The 21,756-nt window shown below is 46.6% G+C and overlaps 1 protein-coding gene across 1 annotated transcript in view; it reads right to left on the bottom strand.

Annotated features, from left to right (window-relative positions):
• Positions 1 to 2,496: 2,496 nt before the first annotated feature.
• The window catches only part of PARP1 (poly(ADP-ribose) polymerase 1), an 82,047-nt gene continuing 62,787 nt past the window's right edge, over positions 2,497 to 21,756 (bottom strand). The window contains exons 9-23 of the mRNA XM_063918961.1: positions 21,098 to 21,238; positions 20,677 to 20,907; positions 13,966 to 14,034; positions 11,298 to 11,430; positions 10,503 to 10,698; positions 9,611 to 9,739; positions 8,679 to 8,762; positions 8,390 to 8,512; positions 8,178 to 8,306; positions 7,965 to 8,063; positions 6,349 to 6,501; positions 5,904 to 6,031; positions 5,340 to 5,401; positions 4,958 to 5,072; positions 2,497 to 3,329 (exon numbers count right to left, since the gene is read on the bottom strand). Coding sequence (XP_063775031.1) covers positions 3,245 to 3,329; positions 4,958 to 5,072; positions 5,340 to 5,401; positions 5,904 to 6,031; positions 6,349 to 6,501; positions 7,965 to 8,063; positions 8,178 to 8,306; positions 8,390 to 8,512; positions 8,679 to 8,762; positions 9,611 to 9,739; positions 10,503 to 10,698; positions 11,298 to 11,430; positions 13,966 to 14,034; positions 20,677 to 20,907; positions 21,098 to 21,238 — 1,877 coding nt within the window. The 3' untranslated portion in view covers positions 2,497 to 3,244. The remainder of the gene's footprint in view (positions 3,330 to 4,957; positions 5,073 to 5,339; positions 5,402 to 5,903; positions 6,032 to 6,348; positions 6,502 to 7,964; positions 8,064 to 8,177; positions 8,307 to 8,389; positions 8,513 to 8,678; positions 8,763 to 9,610; positions 9,740 to 10,502; positions 10,699 to 11,297; positions 11,431 to 13,965; positions 14,035 to 20,676; positions 20,908 to 21,097; positions 21,239 to 21,756) is intronic.

The raw sequence follows: 21,756 nt of genomic DNA, 5'->3' as shown, positions 1-21,756 counted from the left end.
AGTGTTGAGAATCATAAGACGAAAAAGAGTACAGACAATACTCGTCCCAGATTGGCCTCGAAGGGCCTGGTATTCGGATCTTCAGGAGATGCTCACAGAAGATCCGTGGCCTCTTCCTCTCAGGGAGGACCTCTTGCAACAGGGGCCCTGCGTGTTCCAAGACTTACCGCGGTTGCGTTTGATGGCATGGCGGTTGAACACCGAATCCTAGCTGAGAAAGGTATTCCGGAAGAAGTCATACCTACTTTGATAAAGGCTAGGAAGGAGGTAACGGCGAAGAATTATCACCGTATCTGGAGGAAGTATGTATCTTGGTGTGAAGCCAAGAATGCTCCTACGGAAGATTTCCATCTGGGCCGTTTTCTCTACTTCCTACAGACAGGAGTGGATATGGGCCTGAAGTTAGGCTCCATTAAGGTTCAGATTTCAGCCCTATCTATATTCTTTCAGAAGGAATTGGCTTCTCTCCCAGAAGTCCAGACTTTTGTAAAGGGAGTGCTGCACATCCAGCCTCCTTTTGTGCCCCCAGTGGCACCATGGGACCTTAACGTGGTGTTACAGTTCCTTAAATCACACTGGTTTGAACCCCTTCAAACGGTTGAATTCAAATTTCTCACCTGGAAGGTGGTCATGTTATTAGCCTTGGCATCTGCAAGGCGGGTGTCAGAGTTGGCGGCCTTGTCTCACAAGAGCCCCTACTTGATTTTTCATGTGGATAGAGCAGAATTGGGTACTCGTTCTCAATTTTTGCCTAAGGTGGTTTCTTCATTTCATATGAACCAACCTATCATGGTACCTGTGGCTACGGGTGACTTGGAGGACTCCAAGTCCCTGGATGTAGTCAGGACCTTAAAAATGTATGTAGCCAGGACGGCTAGGGTTAGGAAAACAGAGGCTCTGTTTGTCCTGTATGCAGCCAACAAGGTTGGCGCACCTGCTTCTAAGCAGACTATTGCTCGCTGGATCTGTAACACGATTCAGCAGGCTCATTCTACGGCTGGATTGCAGTTACCAAATTCGGTAAAGGCCCATTCCACTAGGAAGGTGGGCTCTTCTTGGGCGGCTGCCCGAGGCGTCTCGGCATTACAGCTTTGCCGAGCAGCTACTTGGTCGGGTTCAAACACTTTTGCTAAATTCTACAAGTTTGATACCCTGGCTGATGAGGACCTCACGTTTGCTCAATCGGTGCTGCAGAGTCATCCGCACTCTCCCGCCCAGTTTGCAGCTTTGGTATAAACCCCATGGTCCTTACGGAGTCCCCAGCATCCTCTAGGACGTAAGAGAAAATAAGATTTTAAACCTACTGGTAAATCTTTTTCTCCTAGAGGATGCTGGGCGCCTGTCCCAGTGCGGACTGAATCCGCAAGACTTGTATATAGTTGTTGCTTACATAAGGGTTATGTTACAGTTGAGATCGGTCTTTGACTGATACTGTTTTTTGTTCATACTGTTAACTGGTTGCGTATATTCAAGGTTATACGGTGTGGTTGGTGTGGGCTGGTATGAATCTTGCCCTTAGATTTACAAAATCCTTTCCTCATATTGTCCATCTCCTCTGGGCACAGTTTCTCGTACTGAGGTCTGGAGGAGGGGCATAGAAGGAGGAGCCAGTGAACACCCATACTAAAAGTTCTTTATAGTGCCCATGTCTCCTGCGGAGCCCGTCTATACCCCCATGGTCCTTACGGAGTCCCCAGCATCCTCTACGGACTAGGAGAAAAAGATTTACCGGTAGGTTTAAAATCTTTTTTTTTTTTTACACACCCACAAGTCAGGTTTCCGCCCAGCGCGCCGGCTTCCTGTCAGACAAACAGCGGCTACATCGCGATTATGATCTGTGCGCATTTTCTGTGGCTAGTAACCCCACGCGTGTGCAATGCGAACGCTACGCATGCGCAGTCGTTCGATAAATCGCTCAATTTGTGATTTCTCTGAACAGTGATCCACGCTGAACTATGCCCTATGTATTTCACAAATATAGGAGTCCTACTACCCCCAGTCGAACCAGAGACATGAAGCCTAGCCCCGCCCCTGTAGTCCAGCCCAGGTTCCGATTGGCCCACATGCTAGTGAGTGAAAGAGCAAAGATGGCCATCGGTGGGTGAAATCATCGAAGTTCCTCCATTACATAGTTTGGTACCATCAATGGTCACCAGCAGTTTCACCATTGATGGTGCGCTCACCATGGCCATACCTGGCTCACTAGGAACATTACAGATATAGGGGCAGATGTATTGACCTGGAGAAGGCATAAGGAAGTGAAAAACCAGTAATAAGTGCAAGGTGACAAATGCACCAGCCAATCAGCCCCCAACTGTTAATTTACATATTGGAGCTGATTGGCTGGTGCGTTTACCACCTTGCACTTACCACTGGTTTATCACTTCCTTATGCCTTCTCCAGGTTAATACATCTGCCCCATAGTTTCCTAGGTGGTAGTGCAACTTTAAATAGCAATGGTCTTGTGAGACAAAAAAGGAGAAGGAGGAGTCAACATGAAAAGTAAGGGAATGGCTTTATTTTGTGGCGTGTAGTAGGTATCACTGATAGACAAGGGACTCTAACAACCAAAAGCATTCTGGGTATTCTGCTGCAATTCATAAACCAGCTAAACTCCAGGAATCATTACTTAAAAAAAATAATAACAAAACAAAATAATGAAAAGAAAATAATTCACCCATCTGTACAAAACAGTAACCGGTAAGAAATTTGTTTTATTCATTTTTTCTTTTTTTTACCTTAAAATAAAGAAAAAACTTTTAACAATTCTGAAAGTAATGGAAGAACGGTTTCAACAAAAAGTAGGCAATACATCTTTCCTTAAAAATGCTAATATGACCAGATCTGCTTTGCTGCATCTTACCGTTTTTCCCCCCGTCCGTTTTGTTTTCTCTAGCATGATGCAAAAATTCAAATATCAGCAAATATACATGAATAAGAAGCAGTGTATCTGCAGCTGGGACTCGTGGTAGGGTGGCCTACCAGCTAGTTATAGGAAGCTTCTCTATGTCAGTTGCATACGAGGATATTTTGCACACTTGTTAAATTGCTTGTGGGGTTAGCAATATATTATGGTGCATATCACTACTGCCCCCCTCTGGTCAGTAAAGGTACAAAGCAAAAGTTCTGGTGTGTGCACCGTGGAAGTTCTTGGAAAGTAGTTAGGTAGCCGAAAGAGGGCTTTAGGTCAGTTTTAAGGTTTATATATCTACAAATAAAGTTGCTGTATGCAGGATGGTGCTGATCACCACAGAAGTCCCCCTTTGTAATTGAATTTCAGCTTCAGGAGATATTTCAGATTGACTTGGGCAATGTCATAGACAATATATCTGAAGAGAGAGGCGTTAAGGTGAAAAAATAACAATAATAACAGCAAACAGAACCCTAAGCAGCCCATGCTAGATACTAATTTCATTTATAACCAGTGTCCAGGTCATTACACACAGTGGTGGCAGCTATTCTGTGGGCTGGCCACAACTCGACTGAGGCCTCTTAATATCCTAGGAAATAAGTCCATGCCGCATTCTCATGAACGTAGCCGAAATCAAGTGTTACAAGCCACTACAAACAAACAAACAAACAAACAAACCTGACAGTAAAGCAGGGAGGATGCTGGGGGCTGCAGGTGACCGTTCAAAAGATCATATCTGTTGCTTATCACCAGTATAGAGATAAAGCAATCATTGGAATCAATCAAGGATCTGTTCTTGGCCTTCTACATCTCCTTGATGATCTCGTCAGTTCCACTGATGACACCCAAATTTTCCTCTCCTTCCCTGATGGCTTCTCCTCCCCTCTGGTGTTTCCTGCTGTCTCATCATGGATGTCCCAGCGACTATGTTTAAGACTGAAATCATTGTTTCCACCGCTCCACTCCTCTCCCTGCCTGTTGAAGAGAAAACTCTCCGGTCTCTCTCAAGTCTGCTGCCTGGGAATCATCTATGACTCCTTCCTCTGCCACCTCTGACCGTTTCTCACCTTGGAAGCAGCCAGAACTTTCCTTCGCGCCCTCATCTCTCACCTTAATTCCTGTAATCTTCTCTCTGGCCTCCCCAGTCTCATCTGTTCAATTTAACCTACACAGTGCTGCACAGCTTCTTTTCCGCTCAGCTACACCCCTCTGTCAATCGATACACTGGCTCTTTGTCTCCTACAGAATCAGGTTCAAACTCCTCACCCTGTTCTACAAAGCCCACAGCTACTCCTTTCCCCTTATATCTCCATTCTCATTTCGGCCTGCACTCCCTCCCGTCCCACTGCACTCCTTCCTCCAGGATTAGGTCTATGATGCTCCCCGACCTGTGGAACGCACTCCCACTTCCAATATTAGGCTAGTCAGTGGCCTCCAAGGCTTCAAAACTTGCTCTCACAACGCCCCTTTTCATTCAGCCCTCCTAACTCAACTGTCACTCCCACCATCTATATGACCCACTGAGTGCCACCCTCTAAGGCTCTTATGTCTAGGCTGCAAGCTCTCCCCAGCAGAGCCCTCATCACTTGTGTTTTTGCTTCCTAACTGCCCCTGGCTCACACTGTTTCTCAAGCGCATGCTCCTGGTCACTGGCCTATGGCACCTGGGTGCTACTTATCACAGAAGCTCACTGTCCTGTCAGTAGCTGGATATACAATTCTATGTTCTTATCACACTGTGACCATTTATTGTTGACTGATTATTGTATGACTGTGCGATTATGTATTACCCGGTGCTGTCTGTGCATTATTTAATACTGTTATACAAGTTCTCTGTGCACCCCCTATGCACGCGGCTGCGGACCATTTGCGCTTACAAATAAAAGCCTATAATAATACTAGTAGTGACTCGAGAGGAGTTGCTACTGGAAGCTGGTGAAAACTGTCAAAACTGGGGACACTCATAATGATCAATTCACAGAACATGAGCACATGAATCCAGCACTGGGGGCCGTACGGCGTGGGGGACATACGAGGAAAAGGATACTCGTTATACAGTAGACTGGTGTCGTTAATGTTGGTGGAAGTGCCTTTCCCCATGGGAACATCCACTCCGTCCAGTTGTACAGTGGCCGAAGGGTCAGGCGCCGTTCTGCCCAAACCTGCGTAAAGGAAATGAAAGCAGCACATTAGCAGAAAGCAGAACTTCCCAGTGTTATTTGTATATACGTTCAGTAGCAGGAATGCAGGTTTCTCTGGAAATACAGAGCATCAGTGTCACTATGCAAGCAAGGTCTCCTGCATCCGGCGCCTGTTACAATACAGAACACTGAACTCTATACTATACACTAACAGTCTTAGCGAATCATGACCAGCCTGCACGCACGATGGTAAGTATTTAATAGGAACACAGACACGGCTACACTTACCTTTTACACTGTGTTTACCCTTTGGTAATTTTGTTATGTGTGCAGCAGCCTTTAACTCGTGCCTGGAAGAAAATGAAATGCATGGAGCTTAGTACATTACACTGCTACATACACGTCTCGCATCTTCTCTTTCTCATATCATAAATAAACAGCTTGTGTTTGTAAAACCGCTTGCAATTTTCCACTGGACTATAGACTAATGTGGGCACACACTGGCTGATATATAGTCCATTCAATCGCGTGTCCGTCAGCGGGTGCGTACCCTCGATAGGTCTGTGCTGTCACAGACATACTGCATTGGCCCTGCAGCACAGCCGATATATCTACAGATATAGAGACGCATCTGGCTGTGTGTAAGGGCAGTCTACTTACCACCCGTACACTTGCTGCAGGGACCCCCGGTACGGACGTTTCAGCAAGGCAGGCACATTTAAATACCCGCCCAGTTGTGACGTCAGACAGGCGATTGGTAAGCGTGTATGCACTTACTGATAGGTCGGCCAGGTGTGCACCCAGTATATTTCACAAAGGAAATCTGCAGCCGAATATAAAAAGTTTACTCACATGTTTCCCAGAGCGACTTCTCCCAGCAGGATCAGACCCATAGGGCTACCCGGCATCGGATGACAGTAGTTTGCACTTTTAGATACCATGTCGGCAAAATAGATACCCTTTCCGAACATGTAACCAGTCTACGGCAGAAGAGCAGAGGCATGTTAGACATGAACAGCCCTGGGGGCGACAGATGAAAGGGGTCGCGGCTGGCAATATTTTACGGTGAACCTTTTGATCTTTACTATGTGTGCTAAATCAGCATTTATGGCCTATCCAATCACTACGACCAACAAAGTGCATCAGTGATGTTGCTGCTCTATAGTTATAATAATGATGGAGCAATAGCCAAGACGTACTGTACACCGCAGCAAACAACCAGACACTAATTGTCGCCAGTCTAGTCTTATACTAATGAGAGCCAATGTCCAACAGGTATAGAAGAACATGTACTTACAACAGGGGCCTCAGGCGGAGCAATTCGCAGACCCTGAGAGAAGATCCCCGCAAAGTTGGTGGTGCGGGAGCCGTGCCAGAGGAGCTGACGGTTGTTCAGCTGCTTAAACGGCTTATATCGCTGACGTTCTCCTTCTCGCTCGATCTTGAAGATCTTTTTACCGAAGCAAGTAAAAAATAAAAATACAACAATGAGCATTCCCAGGTGTGCTATCTAAATGAAAGCCATTTAGGCTATTAAATGATGTGTTTGATAAGAAGCACCAATCACACGCAACGTTGTGGTCTTCCTCTTTCTGGTAGACTTTAGAAACTGAAAATAAACTTCTGGTTACAGTAGGCACCTTTTATTCCCAACAAAACTCCCTTTGAAGGATACAATTATATAGTGTAACGCTGCAAAACAGTCGCCAGGTCACATTAACAGATGCATGAATTATTTCCATTTTACATAACGGTCGTCCTATTAACTACCATTACTTTGAAAAAGGTCTTAATTCGTATCCCTATTATAGTGAAAGTAACACAATTCTACTTTAACCCGTACCAAGTTGGCCGCAGTAATTCAGCTGGGTAACTTGCCCAGCCTGGTCTTTGGGCCATACATGGACCGGCAATAAGGCATCTATAATGATCAGAATCTGTGAAATTACATATGTGACTGGTCACCGTAGTACTAGGCCTCGTGTGTCCACATGGATGATGTCCAATGCGACTTAGTACAATGTTCCGCCATACTGAACAGAGAACAGGTAGAACTACTTTTATCAAATAACCCAAATATATAATGTATGTGGCATGTGTATGAATTAAATAGTCGGAATATATACTTTTTACCGGGATCCCGGCTGTCATGATCCCGACAGCGGGATCCACGGCCACCAGTATGTCGGCAGCGGGGCGAGCATTTGAAAGCACATTGCGGGCTCGCAGCGGACACGGTGGCTCGCCACAGGTTATATTCTCCCTCTATGGGAGTTGTGGACACCCACAGAGGGAGAAAACCATGTGGCGCCAGTATTCCGGCATCGGCATTTCACCGTCTGTCGGGATTCCAGCGTCGCCATTGTGACTGCCAGGTTCCCGACAGGCGGTCTCGTGATTGCCTCACAAATAGTCAGGGGAAGAACCCACCCTTGTGTTTCTCAGAGTGCCCTCCCCGCCATGGGTAGGAATAACTCCTCAGGACATCTGTGTCCACAGATGGCAGAATAGAAAAGTCTTCTTCATTGTCCTGTAGCCATTATAGTTCTTTTTGGAAGGTATGCGATTACTAATTGCTCTAACACAGTCGCATCCCATGTCACTGCCGTCCTCCTCCATTCCCGTGCGATTTAAATGGAAGAGTTCTGTGCAGAACCGTCTTCCTGCTGCAGCTCCTACCGCCCAACATCTCTGCCAATAATTCTAGGCAGACAGTATTCTGGAGCACATGCCACAAAAAAGTAAAGTCCAAATCCAGTGCAGAGAGGGGGAACTGAAATCAGCATGGAGACTATGGACATTGGACAGCTTGGGGCAATGCCACTGGGGGAAGAGCGGAGGGCTAATGTAACAAGAAGTGCATAGGTTTTTAAAAAGATGTACCGACTTCATTTTTGGATGACTAGCACTCACATCAATGACCTCCAGGTCGTACGCGTTATGAGTCTCAGCGTGCGTGTTCTTGACGTACTGCCGGATTATATTCGCTTCCTCTGAATCCTTGTCAACCACCTGAATGGACAAGACAAACACGACCACAAATTACTATCGCATGCAGTTATAGCGGCACCAGAGACTTCGATAAGCATCATTTTAATACTGTAAACTTTTACAACGCCAAGTTACCTTTATATCCGTCTTGATCTTTTCGTACTTCACATCGATGGGATCCTTTTCCGTATCGTCTGTGCCGCCCCTGAGGAGACTGTACGCGACTTCAATGTCCAGCAGATTGTCCAGCATCTGTACCTTCGCCTGCAACACGTGAACATTGACATTACAGAAGAGCCGCCGCGGCACACCCAACACGGACGAGGACACCAGATTCCCATACACACCTGGATGTACTCCTCTTTATCCAGGAGCGGCGGCTTTTTCATCCCAAAGTCATGAGGTATCAACGTGTAGAAGCGATTGGACAGATCCAGCAGCCGAGCTTCGCCAGCACTTTCCGATACAGCCTTGAACAGAACAGAACAGCACCCTCTAGTGTTAAAGAGCAGAGCTGGCACAACTGCAGCAAGTACAATAATCAGTATTGACAGATTCGTATTACCCGGCCACCTGATTGATGCGGTATTACTGAATGACTACTGTAAACAGGATGAGAAAGAGAACCAGACTCACTTGTTGTACTTCGTTTAGAATAGAGTAGGCGCTCTGAATCTGCCGCTTGCTAAGCTTCCCCAACGGCATCTTCTGGAGATCGATCTAAAATCAGGGAGTACAATTTAGTAAGAGAAAAAGGCAAGGAGCCACATCCAGAGCAAATAAGACTTAATTAGCTATTTCACCGTATGCAGCAACATAAGCTCCCTTATAGCCAGAAAGAATAAGATTTACTTGCACGATTCACAGGCACGGTGGGCAAAAACATGGTAACACTAGGCACTATATGGGTTGAAACGGTGCGTGTCGGCTACACAGCAAGGTCAATCATCGCGCTGATCGGCCTTCAATATTTTTTTGTTTATGCGGTGTAAAGTTGGTGTTAGTGCATTAGAGATAGTGATGAGTAACCGTTCATGCTAAAGTAATGGGACAACCCTGCAGATTTCCAATGAGGGCAGACTGCTGAAAAACATCCACTTCAGTTGGTGCAGCCGGAGCAAAAGTCTCCAGAGTCATTATGACTGTGCACACAGAGCAAGGGAAAACATCATCAGCTAAGAGGAACAGCAGCCGCAAACCGGATCTACGTGAACGGGAGCGCCGAACAATTAAAAGGATCTAAAAACGATAGTACAGCAGCAAATGCGACAACAGAACTTAATATTCATCTTGAAGACTCAGTTACCACACAAACAAGTCTGACGAGAGCTGTCCTGATCCAACATAAACGGCAGAGCTCGTCCACCACCGCATATGTGCAAGTTACAAGACTTTATGGAAACTACAGATATCTCCATGTGACCTTGGGGGAAGATGTTTCCCCTCTGCTCTGCAGGCTTGTTAATAAGCCTAGGAGGAAACGAGCAGCCAGCTATATGTAAATGGTGGCCTGCAGTCGGATAAATAGTAAAACAATATTGGTTTTGTTCAAACTTTATGTCCAGTACCTCAAACTCCACCATGGCTTTCTTCATGCTTTCCACGTCAAAGATCAGCTTGATGAGCTCCTGCACCGGCTTTGGAAGTTTGGATTTGGTTCCAGCGCTCACAGACAGCTTTTTCACCACATCCTCCTCCTGAAAATACAACCGGCGGAATAAAAACACACAGGAGTGCAAAACACAGTCGTATGGATCTTTAATTCACGACAGATGAAAATTGTGAAACATTATCCCTTACTTATATAAAAGCGACAAAGTGTCTGTAGCTCCATCCAGGGAAATGACAGCAAAATACACATATAGTACAGTGTGGGTTAATGGTACAGTGAGATTTCTATAACACTGAGTAATCAAGAATGTATGTGATCAGCCAGTAGCGTTCTGCCAACAATTCAGTTTGCAATCTACTAGCGCGTTTCTCCACCTCAATGGATCTGCGGTTTCATCAGAGGAAATCTTGATGCTCAACTTAAGTAGTAACCATATTAATAAGACCCAGGTCTCTATTCCCTGTATGTGCTGTCCCTGTAAAGACTGCAGAAGTGTTTCCTGATACAAAGCACTGCTATCTGACTTTCATTTACTGGGACCTCATGTAGGATTTAGGAGGACCACATGCTACCAAAAACACATGCACCTGTCATTCAGCCCTCTCTTCCCAGGAAAACACTGGTGACCATGTCAGGAGGACAGGTGATGCTGCAGGGGTGCGCAGCATTAAACCTGTCTCCTCCCTAGGCAGTTGTGTTTCCGCTCGACTCAAGGCGAAGGCCTAACACAGAGTTAGGGTCTAGTGACCCCTTGTGGAGAAGGGGAGGTTATTCCTTTGTTATGCAAAATATAAAATGCACTTCACTGACAATCCATAAAAGTCATTGGTCGACAATAAAACACATACCTGCCCATAGTCTATCTCCAGCGGGTAGAACTTGTTGGGGTACTTGGTGAAGTTGGTGGAATGCCAGACATTGCCGGTCTTCTCCTGGTACAGGCTCAGGAAATGGTCAATTGCTTCTTCTTTCGATGACATTTCCTCCAGCTTGTTACTTCCTATAACTGTTCCCACCCGACCCCAGGACCGGAACACCCAGTACCTGCAAATATCAAAGGATTATAGGAGCGCTCAGTAGAGTCTACAAGTCAAGTGCACTAAAATTTCTTAAGGTGCCAGATCCCACTAACCACCTGTCTATACCCCAGTGTAATGTATCGCCAGTGTCCCCTAGTGGATGAAAGAGAAAATACCACTCTTGTGTAATTATATAATATCTATCCTTAGAGTATGTCAGAATCACCCCCCAAAATAGGACAAGAAAGAGCCTGCACCCCTAGTCCTAAACAAAGCAGATTCCCTTTTTCCAGTATTCATTCCTACACTTTATCTTCTCCTCCTTAAATACTACCGTTTCCTCTTAAACCCTCCACCTGCAATCTATCTTTTCTCTTTCAAGGAGTCCTTTTCCCACCGCCACTTCTTTCTACCCCCGCACACCCTATCTACATCCACCACTGCCTGTAACTAGTGTCCTTCACACTGCATGGACCTACAACTCGTCTCCCCCACCCACAGCAAAGAACGACCTCACCTCCCAAGTGAAACCTGACATGCCGCCCATTTCTCTCCATTCGCTCTCTACTCCTCATCCCATTTCCCACCTCTTATCAGCCCAGTTCTGTACAGAAGATAACAGACCTGGCGTCTCGGTCATGTTCTATGAGCTGCAGTTTGTAATAAGAGTTTGTTCCTCGCGTTATATCCACCAGGCCCAGGGTAGCGCTGAAAATCTTGCCACTCTTCTCCAACACGTGACATGAATTTTCCAGTCCTGAAACAATCCGATAGATATTCCAAATATTAACACGAAATAACCAGTTCAGCTCTCAAGAGAGCCCTTATAAAACTATACATAACAAGAGATGAACCTAAATATACACAGCAACGCCTCCAATCCATTCATTAGGAAGGCACGAGGCATGAAGTGCCTCATTGATGTCACTTATTCCCTATGAACGGACAGATCCTATTAGAGGACTGCTGACATTGTTTATGTCACAGGTGGACTATAGCCACAACAATCATACGCTAAACGCTAACGTTTTCATTATGGTGACATTACTATCAAGTTCTCCCCCCGCGGTCCTGGCCCAGAAACATCTGACAACAAAGTGCAGGAGTACAACCAGCATTTTACCGGGGAGCAGGCTATATATTTCAATTGTATATCAGACATCCGGACTAAGTGGGTCAATCCGAGTTGATCTCTAGCTGCATTTATTCGCAGCGATCAGGCGAAAAAATGGCTGTTCTGCACATGCGGCACAATGCGCACACGCGTCGTACGAGCACAACGAACGATGTAGTTTTGCACAGGGTCTAGTGAAGCATTTCAGTCGCACTGGTGGCCGCAGAGTGATTGACATGAAGTGGACGTTTCTGGGGGTCAACTGACCGTTTTCAGGGAGTGTTCGGAAAAACGCAGGCGTGCCAGGGAAAACGCAGGCGTGGCTGGGCGGGTTTGTGATGTCAAAACAGGAACTGAACAGTCCGAAGTGATCGCAAGCGCTGAGTAGGCTTTGAGCTACTCTAAAACTACACAAAAAAACAACAACTTTGTAGCCGCTCTGCGATACATTCGTTCGCACTTCTGCTAAGCTAAAATACACTCCCAGTGGGCGGCGGCATAGCGCTTGCACGGCTGCTAAAAACTGCTAGCAAGCGATCAACTTGGAATGACCACCTAAGGGTTGAGAAAAATGTTGCTGCTGCGATAAGGTCTGAGTTAGGCCCTAAGGGTCCAAGTTCGAATGCAGTTGCATCTTTTAGCACCCTCGCATCTCCGGCACCGAGCAAGGGGTAGGTGTCAGTGGCCCTTACAAGTTTCATAGTGACAGAGGGCTAGGGAAGTTATGAACAATTTGATGGGTCCATCATAGTGACCGCAATATGTGCAACTCAGAATTAAGGCCCTAAGCCTTGTATTATTAATCTTCGTTCTGCTCGTTTTCCCAAAACAAGCAATTAAGTAGAAGTGTCACAAGGAGCTGTCCCCGGGAAGCTAACACTTTCCTTTAATGACTAATCACAGAGTTAATGACCTTAGACAATTTACACCGTGCAGCGCATGTGGCCCCCAGTGTTTCCTAACCATCGTACAAATATTCCCGAGAGCACGGAAGGGCAGAGTAACATAGGAAAATCACACACACATCGACACAAAACAGATAGCTTGACTATGGGCGAGCATTGCCACGGATACTTCTGGCCTATGGTAACACTGAAACCAACTGAATGATTTAAAAATAAACAAATGTGTTTGACTGCACCCAAAGTAGTTACCAAAATAAAGGAAAAAGCAGAAAGTTACCCAACATCCCTCAGGGGTGGGAGCTCATGACCAGAGTAGTTGTCAGAACTTTGGAATAGGACATTCGGTGAATAAACTACTTTTAATTATGGTCATTTGTTATCTGTAAAAACGTTACACCACACACAAAACAGTCTTCAGTCTGGTTTAGCGCAATACCAAGTGTAACAGGAAAGTGCAAGGGCTCAGACTGTGGCGCCTGAAGAAGTGCAAACGATTTCACCGTAGGATGGGATGAGTGGGGAGGATTGCAGGTGCTCCTGGCTGAAGGGCAGAAACAAGACTTTGGGGGGCAGCCTATTTCCGGCTGTAGTTTACAGCACGGCAAAATCGTTTATTATTAGCCCGATGATATTATTGCGCTATCCTATTGTAGTCCGTTTTTTACCGCACAGGAAAACTACCCGCTATTGCCCATATAACACATGGGTCTGGGAACTTATCCCAGGTACCATGTGTTATCGCCGGAAAAACAGGTCTCCTGGGGCTGTTAATCGCACAATCCCCAGTAAAGTGCCGAGCTACGGGCCCTGGGGGAATCGAATAGCTGCAGTAATTCACCGCAGCTAATTGGATGTCCCCCTTTATTCTGTTTGGCATAGACAGTAGATACACCACCCCTCTGCAACAAGCCCCCCAGAGATAGGGCGTCTACCGCTATGTGTAAATGGTGACCAACGCCTATGGGTAAAAAAAAATCAAAGTGCCAGGCTCCAATTATCCACCTGTCTATACCCCATTGTCTATGCTCCAGTGTCCCCTAGTGGATGAAAGAGAAAAAATAAAACCAGAGTTCAGACTGGTGGAGGGGGCACAGAGGGAAGTACACTAAAAACTGTGGCTGAGTTTTATAAAAATGTGCCTGCTCCTGCAAGAGCAGCATCTTCCGGAAGTGGATGGATGAGAAATACTCCCATGTATATCTCTTTTATATCTAACTGTACAGATAGCGGATATGCCCGGTAAGGCTTTCAAGCAATTCTTCACATCACTTACCGGAATCCGGGTCAATGGCTGCTCCCCCTTTAACTGTCAACTTCATTTTCTTCTCAAATTTGCTGCCTCCTAAAAACAAAAATAAGAAAATAGCTGTAACAGGCTCATTTAGAGGGAACAGCTTACACAAAATTGTTAAAAATCGCACTCAAAGGGGGGGGAATTCAAATGTTTGACAAGTCGGTTGGGTGTCTGTTTGTTCCTGTCTATTAGATAGGAAAAAAAAACAGACACCCAACTGACTTTTCAAACATTTGAATATCCCCCAAAATGTTTATTTATGCAGTAAGTATTAAGCACCGCCTCCTGTGAGGATAAAACCCAATATATACAGTGTTACAAAGCAAGGACACATGGGAGTAAGTCAAATGTTTCAAAATATTGCAGCAATGGAGGACTCATCATTTTATGACCTGTCTAAATGAATCAATCAAGAAAGAAAAGCAGGGGGTGGGGTAGTGTTACTGTTGCCTGCAATTCTATATTTAAAGGGATTGTTTACTATTGAAGAACATCCTTTCAACCCCCCAAACACCACGATGAAAAGCAAACAGCAGTGGATGTGGTAAGTAACCCATCAGCCCCTCCCCCCACAGTCTTCAGGTTATATAACGGTGAGCTCGCGATGTAGGAGGTCTCCATGTCCCACCCTCCGCATCAGAGGACTTAGACTCTTATTTGGGAAAGTGCAGTTATTAAAATAAGAATTTACTTACCGATAATTCTATTTCTCGGAGTCCGTAGTGGATGCTGGGGTTCCTGAAAGGACCATGGGGAATAGCGGCTCCGCAGGAGACAGGGCACAAAAGTAAAGCTTTTACAGGTCAGGTGGTGTGTACTGGCTCCTCCCCCCATGACCCTCCTCCAGACTCCAGTTAGGTACTGTGCCCGGACGAGCGTACACAATAAGGGAGGATTTTGAATCCCGGGTAAGACTCATACCAGCCACACCAATCACACCGTACAACTTGTGATCTAAACCCAGTTAACAGTATGATAACAGAGGAGCCTCTGAAAGATGGCTTCCTAAACAATAACCCGAATTAGTTAACAATAACTATGTACAAGTATTGCAGATAATCCGCACTTGGGATGGGCGCCCAGCATCCACTACGGACTCCGAGAAATAGAATTATCGGTAAGTAAATTCTTATTTTCTCTATCGTCCTAAGTGGATGCTGGGGTTCCTGAAAGGACCATGGGGATTATACCAAAGCTCCCAAACGGGCGGGAGAGTGCGGATGACTCTGCAGCACCGAATGAGAGAACTCCAGGTCCTCCTTTGCCAGGGTATCAAATTTGTAAAAATTTACAAACGTGTTCTCCCCTGACCACGTAGCTGCTCGGCAGAGTTGTAATGCCGAGACCCCTCGGGCAGCCGCCCAAGATGAGCCCACCTTCCTTGCGGAATGGGCCTTAACAGATTTAGGCTGTGGCAGGCCTGCCACAGAATGTACAAGTTGAATTTTGTTACAAAAACAACGAGCAATCGACTGCTTAGAAGCAGGTGCACCCAACTTTTTGGGTGCATACAGTATAAACAGCGAGTCAGATTTTCTGACTCCAGCCGTCCTTTAAATGTATATTTTTAAGGCTCTGACAACGTCCAACAACTTGGAGTCCTTCAAGTCGTCTGTAGCCGCAGGCACTACAATAGGCTGGTTCAGGTGAAACGCTGATACCACCTTAGGGAGAAAATGCGGACGCGTCCGCAGCTCTGCCCTATGTCGAATGGAAAATTAAATAAGGGCTTTTATAAGACAAAGCCGCCAGTTCAGATACTCTCCCGGCCGAAGCCAGGGCCAGTAACATAGTCACTTTCCATGTGAGATATTTCAAATCCACATTCTTTAGTGGTTCAAACCAATCGGATTTGAGGAAATCTAAAACTACATTTAGATCCCACGGTGCCACCTTAGGCACCACAGGAGGCTGTATATGCAGTACTCCTTTGATAAAAATCTGGACCTCAGGGACTGAGGCCAATTCTTTGTGGAAGAATATTGATAGGGCCGAAATTTGAACCTTAATAGATCCCAATTTGAGACCCATAGACAATCCTGATTGCAGGAAATGTAGGAAAACGACCCAGTTGAAATTCCTCCATCGGAGCACTCCGCTGCTCGCACCACGCAACATATTTTCGCCAAATACGGCGATAATGCTTCGCGGTGACTTCCTTCCTTGCCTTTATCAAGGTAGGAATGACTTCTTCTGGAATGCCTTTTCCTTTTAGGATCTGGCATTCAACGCCATGCCGTCAAACGCAGCCGCGGTAAGTCTTGAAAAAGACAAGGACCCTGCTGAAGCAGGTCCCTTCTCAGAAGTAGAGGCCACGGATCGTCCGTGACCATCTCTTGAAGTTCCGGGTACCAAGTCCTTCTTGGCCAATCCGGAGCCACTAGTCTTACTCCTCTTTGCCGTATAATCCTCAATACCTTTGGTATGAGAGGCAGAGGAGGAAACACATATACCGACTGGTACACCCAAGGTGTTACCAGCGCGTCCACAGCTATTGCCTGCGGATCTCTTGACCTGGCGCAATACCTGTCCAGTGTTTTGTTGAGGCGAGACGCCATCATGTCCACCATTGGTTTTACCCAACGGTTTAATAGCATGTGGAAAACTTCTGGATGAAGTCCCCACTCTCCCGGGTGAAGGTCGTGTCTGCTGAGGAAGTCTGCTTCCCAGTTGTCCACGCCCGGGATGAATACTGCTGACAATGCTATCACGTGATTCTCCGCCCAGCGAAGGATCCTGGCAGCTTCTGCCATTGCCCTCCTGCTTCTTGTGCCGCCCTGTCTGTTTACATGGGCGACTGCCGTGATGTTGTCCGACTGGATCAACACCGGTCTTCCTTGAAGCAGAGGTTCCGCCTGGGTTAGAGCATTGTAGATTGCTCTTAGTTCCAGAATGCTTATGTGAAGAGACTTTTTCAGGCTCGACCACACTCCCTGGAAATTTCTTCCCTGTGTGACTGCTCCCCAGCCTCTCAGGCTGGCATCCGTGGTCACCAGGATCCAATCCTGTATGCCGAATCTGCGGCCCTCCAATAGATGAGCCTCCTGCAACCACCACAGAAGGGATACCCTTGTCCTCGGCGACAGGGTTATCCGCAGGTGCATCTGAAGATGCGACCCTGACCATTTGTCCAACAGATCCCTTTGCATGGAATCTGCCGAAAAGGATTGCTTCGTAAGAAGCTACCATTTTTTCCCAGGACTCTTGTGCATTGATGTACAGACACCTTTCCTGGTTTTAGGAGGTTCCTGACCAGGTCAGATAACTCCTTGGCTTTTTCTTCGGGAAGAAAAACCTTTTTCTGAACTGTGTCCAGAATCATCCCCAGGAACAGCAGACGAGTTGTCGGCATTAATTGGGATTTTGGAATATTCAGAATCCATCCGTGCTGCTTTAGCACCTCTTGAGATAGTGCTAAACCCATCTCTAGCTGTTCTCTGGACCTTGCCCTTATTAGGAGATCGTCCAAGTATGGGATAATTAATACGCCTTTTCTTCGAAGAAGAAATATTATCTCGGCCATTACCTTTGTAAAGACCCGAGGTGCCGTGGACAAACCAAACGGCAGCGTCTGAAACTGATAGTGACAGTTTTGTACAACGAACCTGAGGTACCCCTGGTGTGAGGGGTAATTGGAACGTGGAGATACGCATCCTTGATGTCCAAGGATACCATAAAGTCCCCTTCTTCCAGGTTCGCTATCACTGCTCTGAGTGACTCCATCTTGAACTTGAACTTCTTTATGTATAGGTTCAAGGACTTCAGATTTAGAATAGGCCTTACCGAGCCATCCGGCTTCGGTACCACAAATAGAGTGGAATAATACCCCTTCCCTTGTTGTAGAAGAGGTACCTTGACTATCACCTGCTGAGAATACAGCTTGTGAATGGCTTCCAAAACCGTCTCCCTTTCTGAGGGGGACGTTGGTAAAGCAGACTTCAGGAAACGGCGAGGTGGCTCTGTCTCTAATTTCAACCTGTACCCCTGAGATATTATCTGCAGGATCCAGGGATTTACCTGCGAGTGAGCCCACTGCGCGCTGTAATTTTTGAGACGACCGCCTACCGCCCCCGAGTCCGCTTGCGAAGCCCCAGCGTCATGCTGAGGCTTTTGTAGAAGCCGGGGAGGGCTTCTGTTCCTGGGAAGGAGCTGCCTGTTGCTGTCTCTTCCCTCGTCCTCTGCCTCGTGGCAGATATGAATAGCCCTTTGCTCTCTTATTTTTAAAGGAACGAAAGGGCTGCTGTTGAAAGGTCGGTGCCTTTTTCTGTTGGGGAGTGACTTGAGGTAGAAAGGTGGATTTCCCGGCCGTAGCCGTGGCCACCAAATCCGATAGACCGACCTCAAATAACTCCTCTACGCATCGCCTGTCCACTGTCGTGTCCATAAAGCTCTTCTGGCCGAAATGGACATAGCACTTACCCGTGATGCCAGTGTGCAGATATCTCTCTGTGCATCACGCATATAAAGAAATGTATCCTTTATTTGTTCTAACGACAGTAAAATATTGTCCCTGTCCAGGGTATCAATATTTTCGATCAGGGACTCTGACCAAACTACCCCAGCACTGCACATCCAGGCAGTCGCAATAGCTGGTCGTAGTATAACACCTGCATGTGTGTATATACCTTTTTGGATATTTTCCATCCTCCTATCTGATGGATCTTTAAGTGCGTCCGTCTCAGGAGAGGGTAACGCCACTTGTTTTGATAAGCGTGTTAGCGCTTTGTCCACCCTAGGAGGTGTTTCCCAGCGCTCCCTAACCTCTGGCGGGAAAGGGTATAAAGCCAATAACTTCTTTGAAATTAGCAGTTTTTTATCGGGGCACCCCACGCTTCATCACACACGTCATTTAATTCTTCTGATTCGGTAAAAACTACTGGTAGTTTTTTCACCCCCACATAATACCCTGTTTAGTGGTACCTGTAGTATCAGCTAAATGTAACATCTCCTTTATTGCCAAAATCATATAACGTGTGGCCCTACTGGAAAATACGGTTGATTCGTCACCTTCACCACCGGAATCAGTGCCTGTGTCTGGGTCTGTGTCGACCGACTGAGGCAAGGGACGTTTTACAGCCCCTGACGGTGTTTGAGGCGCCTGGACAGACACTAATTGAGTGTCCGGCCGCCTCATGTCGGCAAACGACTGCTTAAGCGAGTTGACGCTATCCCGTAATTCCACAAATAAAGGCATCCATTCTGGTGTCGACCCCCTAGGAGGTGACATCCTCATATTTGGCAATTGCTCCGCCTCCACACCAATAACGTCCTCATACATGTCGACACACACGTACCGACACACAGCAGACACACAGGGAATGCTCTATACGAAGACAGGACCCACTAGCCCTTTGGGGAGACAGAGGGAGAGTCTGCCAGCACACACCAAAAAGCGCTATATATGACAGGGGTAGCCTTATGATTAAGTGCTCCCTTATAGCTGCTTTTATATTAATATATTGCCATTTATTCTGCCCCCCCTCTCTGTTATACCCTGTTTCTGTAGTGCAGTGCAGGGGAGAGACCTGGGAGCCTTCCTGACCAGCGGAGCTGTGACAGAAAATGGCGCCGTGTGCTGAGGAGATAGGCCCCGCCCCTTTTTCGGCGGGCTCGTCTCCCGCTATTTAGTACATTTAGGCAGGGGTAAATATCTCCATATAGCCTCTGGGGCTATATGTGAGGTATTTTTAGCCTTTTTAAAGGTTTTCATTTGCCTCCCAGGGCGCCCCCCCCCAGCGCCCTGCACCCTCAGTGACTGCCGTGTGAAGTGTGCTGAGAGGAAAATGGCGCACAGCTGCAGTGCTGTGCGCTACCTTAAGAAGACTGCAGGAGTCTTCAGCCGCCGATTCTGGACCTCTTCTTGCTTCAGCATCTGTGAGGGGGCCGGCGGCGTGGCTCCGGTGACCATCCAGGCTGTACCTGTGATCGTCCCTCTGGAGCTTCATGTCCAGTAGCCAAGAAGCCAATCCATCCTGCACGCAGGTGAGTTCACTTCTTCTCCCCTCTGTCCCTCGTTGCAGTGATCCTGTTGCCAGCAGGAATCACTGTAAAATAAAAAACCTAAGCTAAACTCTCTAAGCAGCTCTTTATGAGAGCCACCTAGAATTGCACCCTTCTCGGCCGGGCACAAAAATCTAACTGGAGTCTGGAGGAGGGTCATGGGGGGAGGAGCCAGTACACACCACCTGACCTGTAAAAGCTTTACTTTTGTGCCCTGTCTCCTGCGGAGCCGCTATTCCCCATGGTCCTTTCAGGAACCCCAGCATCCACTTAGGACGATAGAGAAAAGTTAGGATGGTTTAATTGACAAAAATGTCCCATATTTTGATCCGTAAGGGCGCCAAGATGGCGGTGGGGTTTAGTGGGTACGGATTACTGCCGTAGTGCACAAAGTAGGCAAGTACTGACCGAGGAGGTGTGACCTTACCTTGTGGTGGAATTTACATGGTGTATCTGCTTGTATGTGTATCTTAATGAAGCTAAACGTTTACAAGCCAATCAACTGAGCTGGAGGATAGAACAATATGGCTGAGAGGCACGCAAAAGTAGTAAAAGTTGCAGAAAGGTACACAATATCTATTAAAGTTGTCTGAAGTTGTCTGAAGTTTTGAGAATCTCTATAAAAAGACCATTATTTTGTTTTTACTCCTCTTCCCATCATGCAAATGATTTTCCTAGATAAAGACTTACCTTGCTCTTCCTTCACTTTCCCTGCGCTCTTGCCAGCACTGGCCTTCTGCTTCGGCTGTGCTTCCGGCACCTCCTGCTTGATCTCCGCACCCCACGTCGATATCCGGTACTGTGTCAGCAAGTCCCGAATGCTCTTCCCAGACTGGATCTCCTTCAGGAAGTCCTCACTCACCACCTGTACATTGGCCGCCTGCAGATCCTCCATCTTCTTACCCATCTTATCCACTTCCTCTGTTTATGGGCAAAACGGACACTATGAACCACGTAATCTCTGACAATGTCCCGAAACCACAGCACCCAGTGTTATAAACAAGTGTTCATGCAAAGGCAACGTCTAGTTAAGGGTTAATGAGACTTTAATGTAGACAAGGTGTGACATGAAGGTCTTCACTCGGGGCCTCCTGCTGGGTTCTGAACTTACTCTGGGTGCTGACGCAGACGGTGGCTTTATTTGCAGATCCGGTTGACTTCCCTCCCAGCTCTTCGATCAAAGACTTTACTTCATCTTTATTTTTGGACAGTTTACCAACAACAAGAACCACCATGTTTGTCAATGGCTTGCCTAGGAGGACGATAAAAAGGTTAAATTGTTGGTTTAGATGAGAGGTCACAACCATCGGCAGCGGTAACGCTCCAGAGGTCACAGCATGCCGACTACCCCATCTGTGAGCAATAGGACAACACAAAGGCTGGGGAGAGCAAGAACGAGGATAATAGGATTTTGGTACTTACCAGGTAAATCCTTTTCTTTGAATCCATAGGGGGCACTGGAGTACTCTTGGGATATGGACGGGCTTCCGTAGGAACAGCACTGAATATTTAAATTTAGAACACTCCACCCCTCCATATCCCCGAGTACCTCAGTGTTTTTTACTGAGCGGAACAGGAACTATAGAGAGGTTGACAATGGAGTATTACATATAACATAACGTACAATAACGAAGTTGACACATAACGTTACCGACAACTAAACAGTTGACACCCTAACCAGCACTTGTAATTTGAACCAGTCGGTGAAAGTGTGTTACCATAAGAACCTCAGAACTCACCACAACTAGGTAAAACTGCTCTGGGTGGGCG

This window comes from Pseudophryne corroboree, chromosome 4 (assembly GCF_028390025.1).
Source record: "Pseudophryne corroboree isolate aPseCor3 chromosome 4, aPseCor3.hap2, whole genome shotgun sequence".
NCBI classification, from domain to species: Eukaryota; Metazoa; Chordata; class Amphibia; order Anura; family Myobatrachidae; genus Pseudophryne; species Pseudophryne corroboree.
The sequence above is the reverse complement of the archived record's forward strand: the minus strand, read 5'-3'. Positions and strand labels throughout refer to the sequence as shown.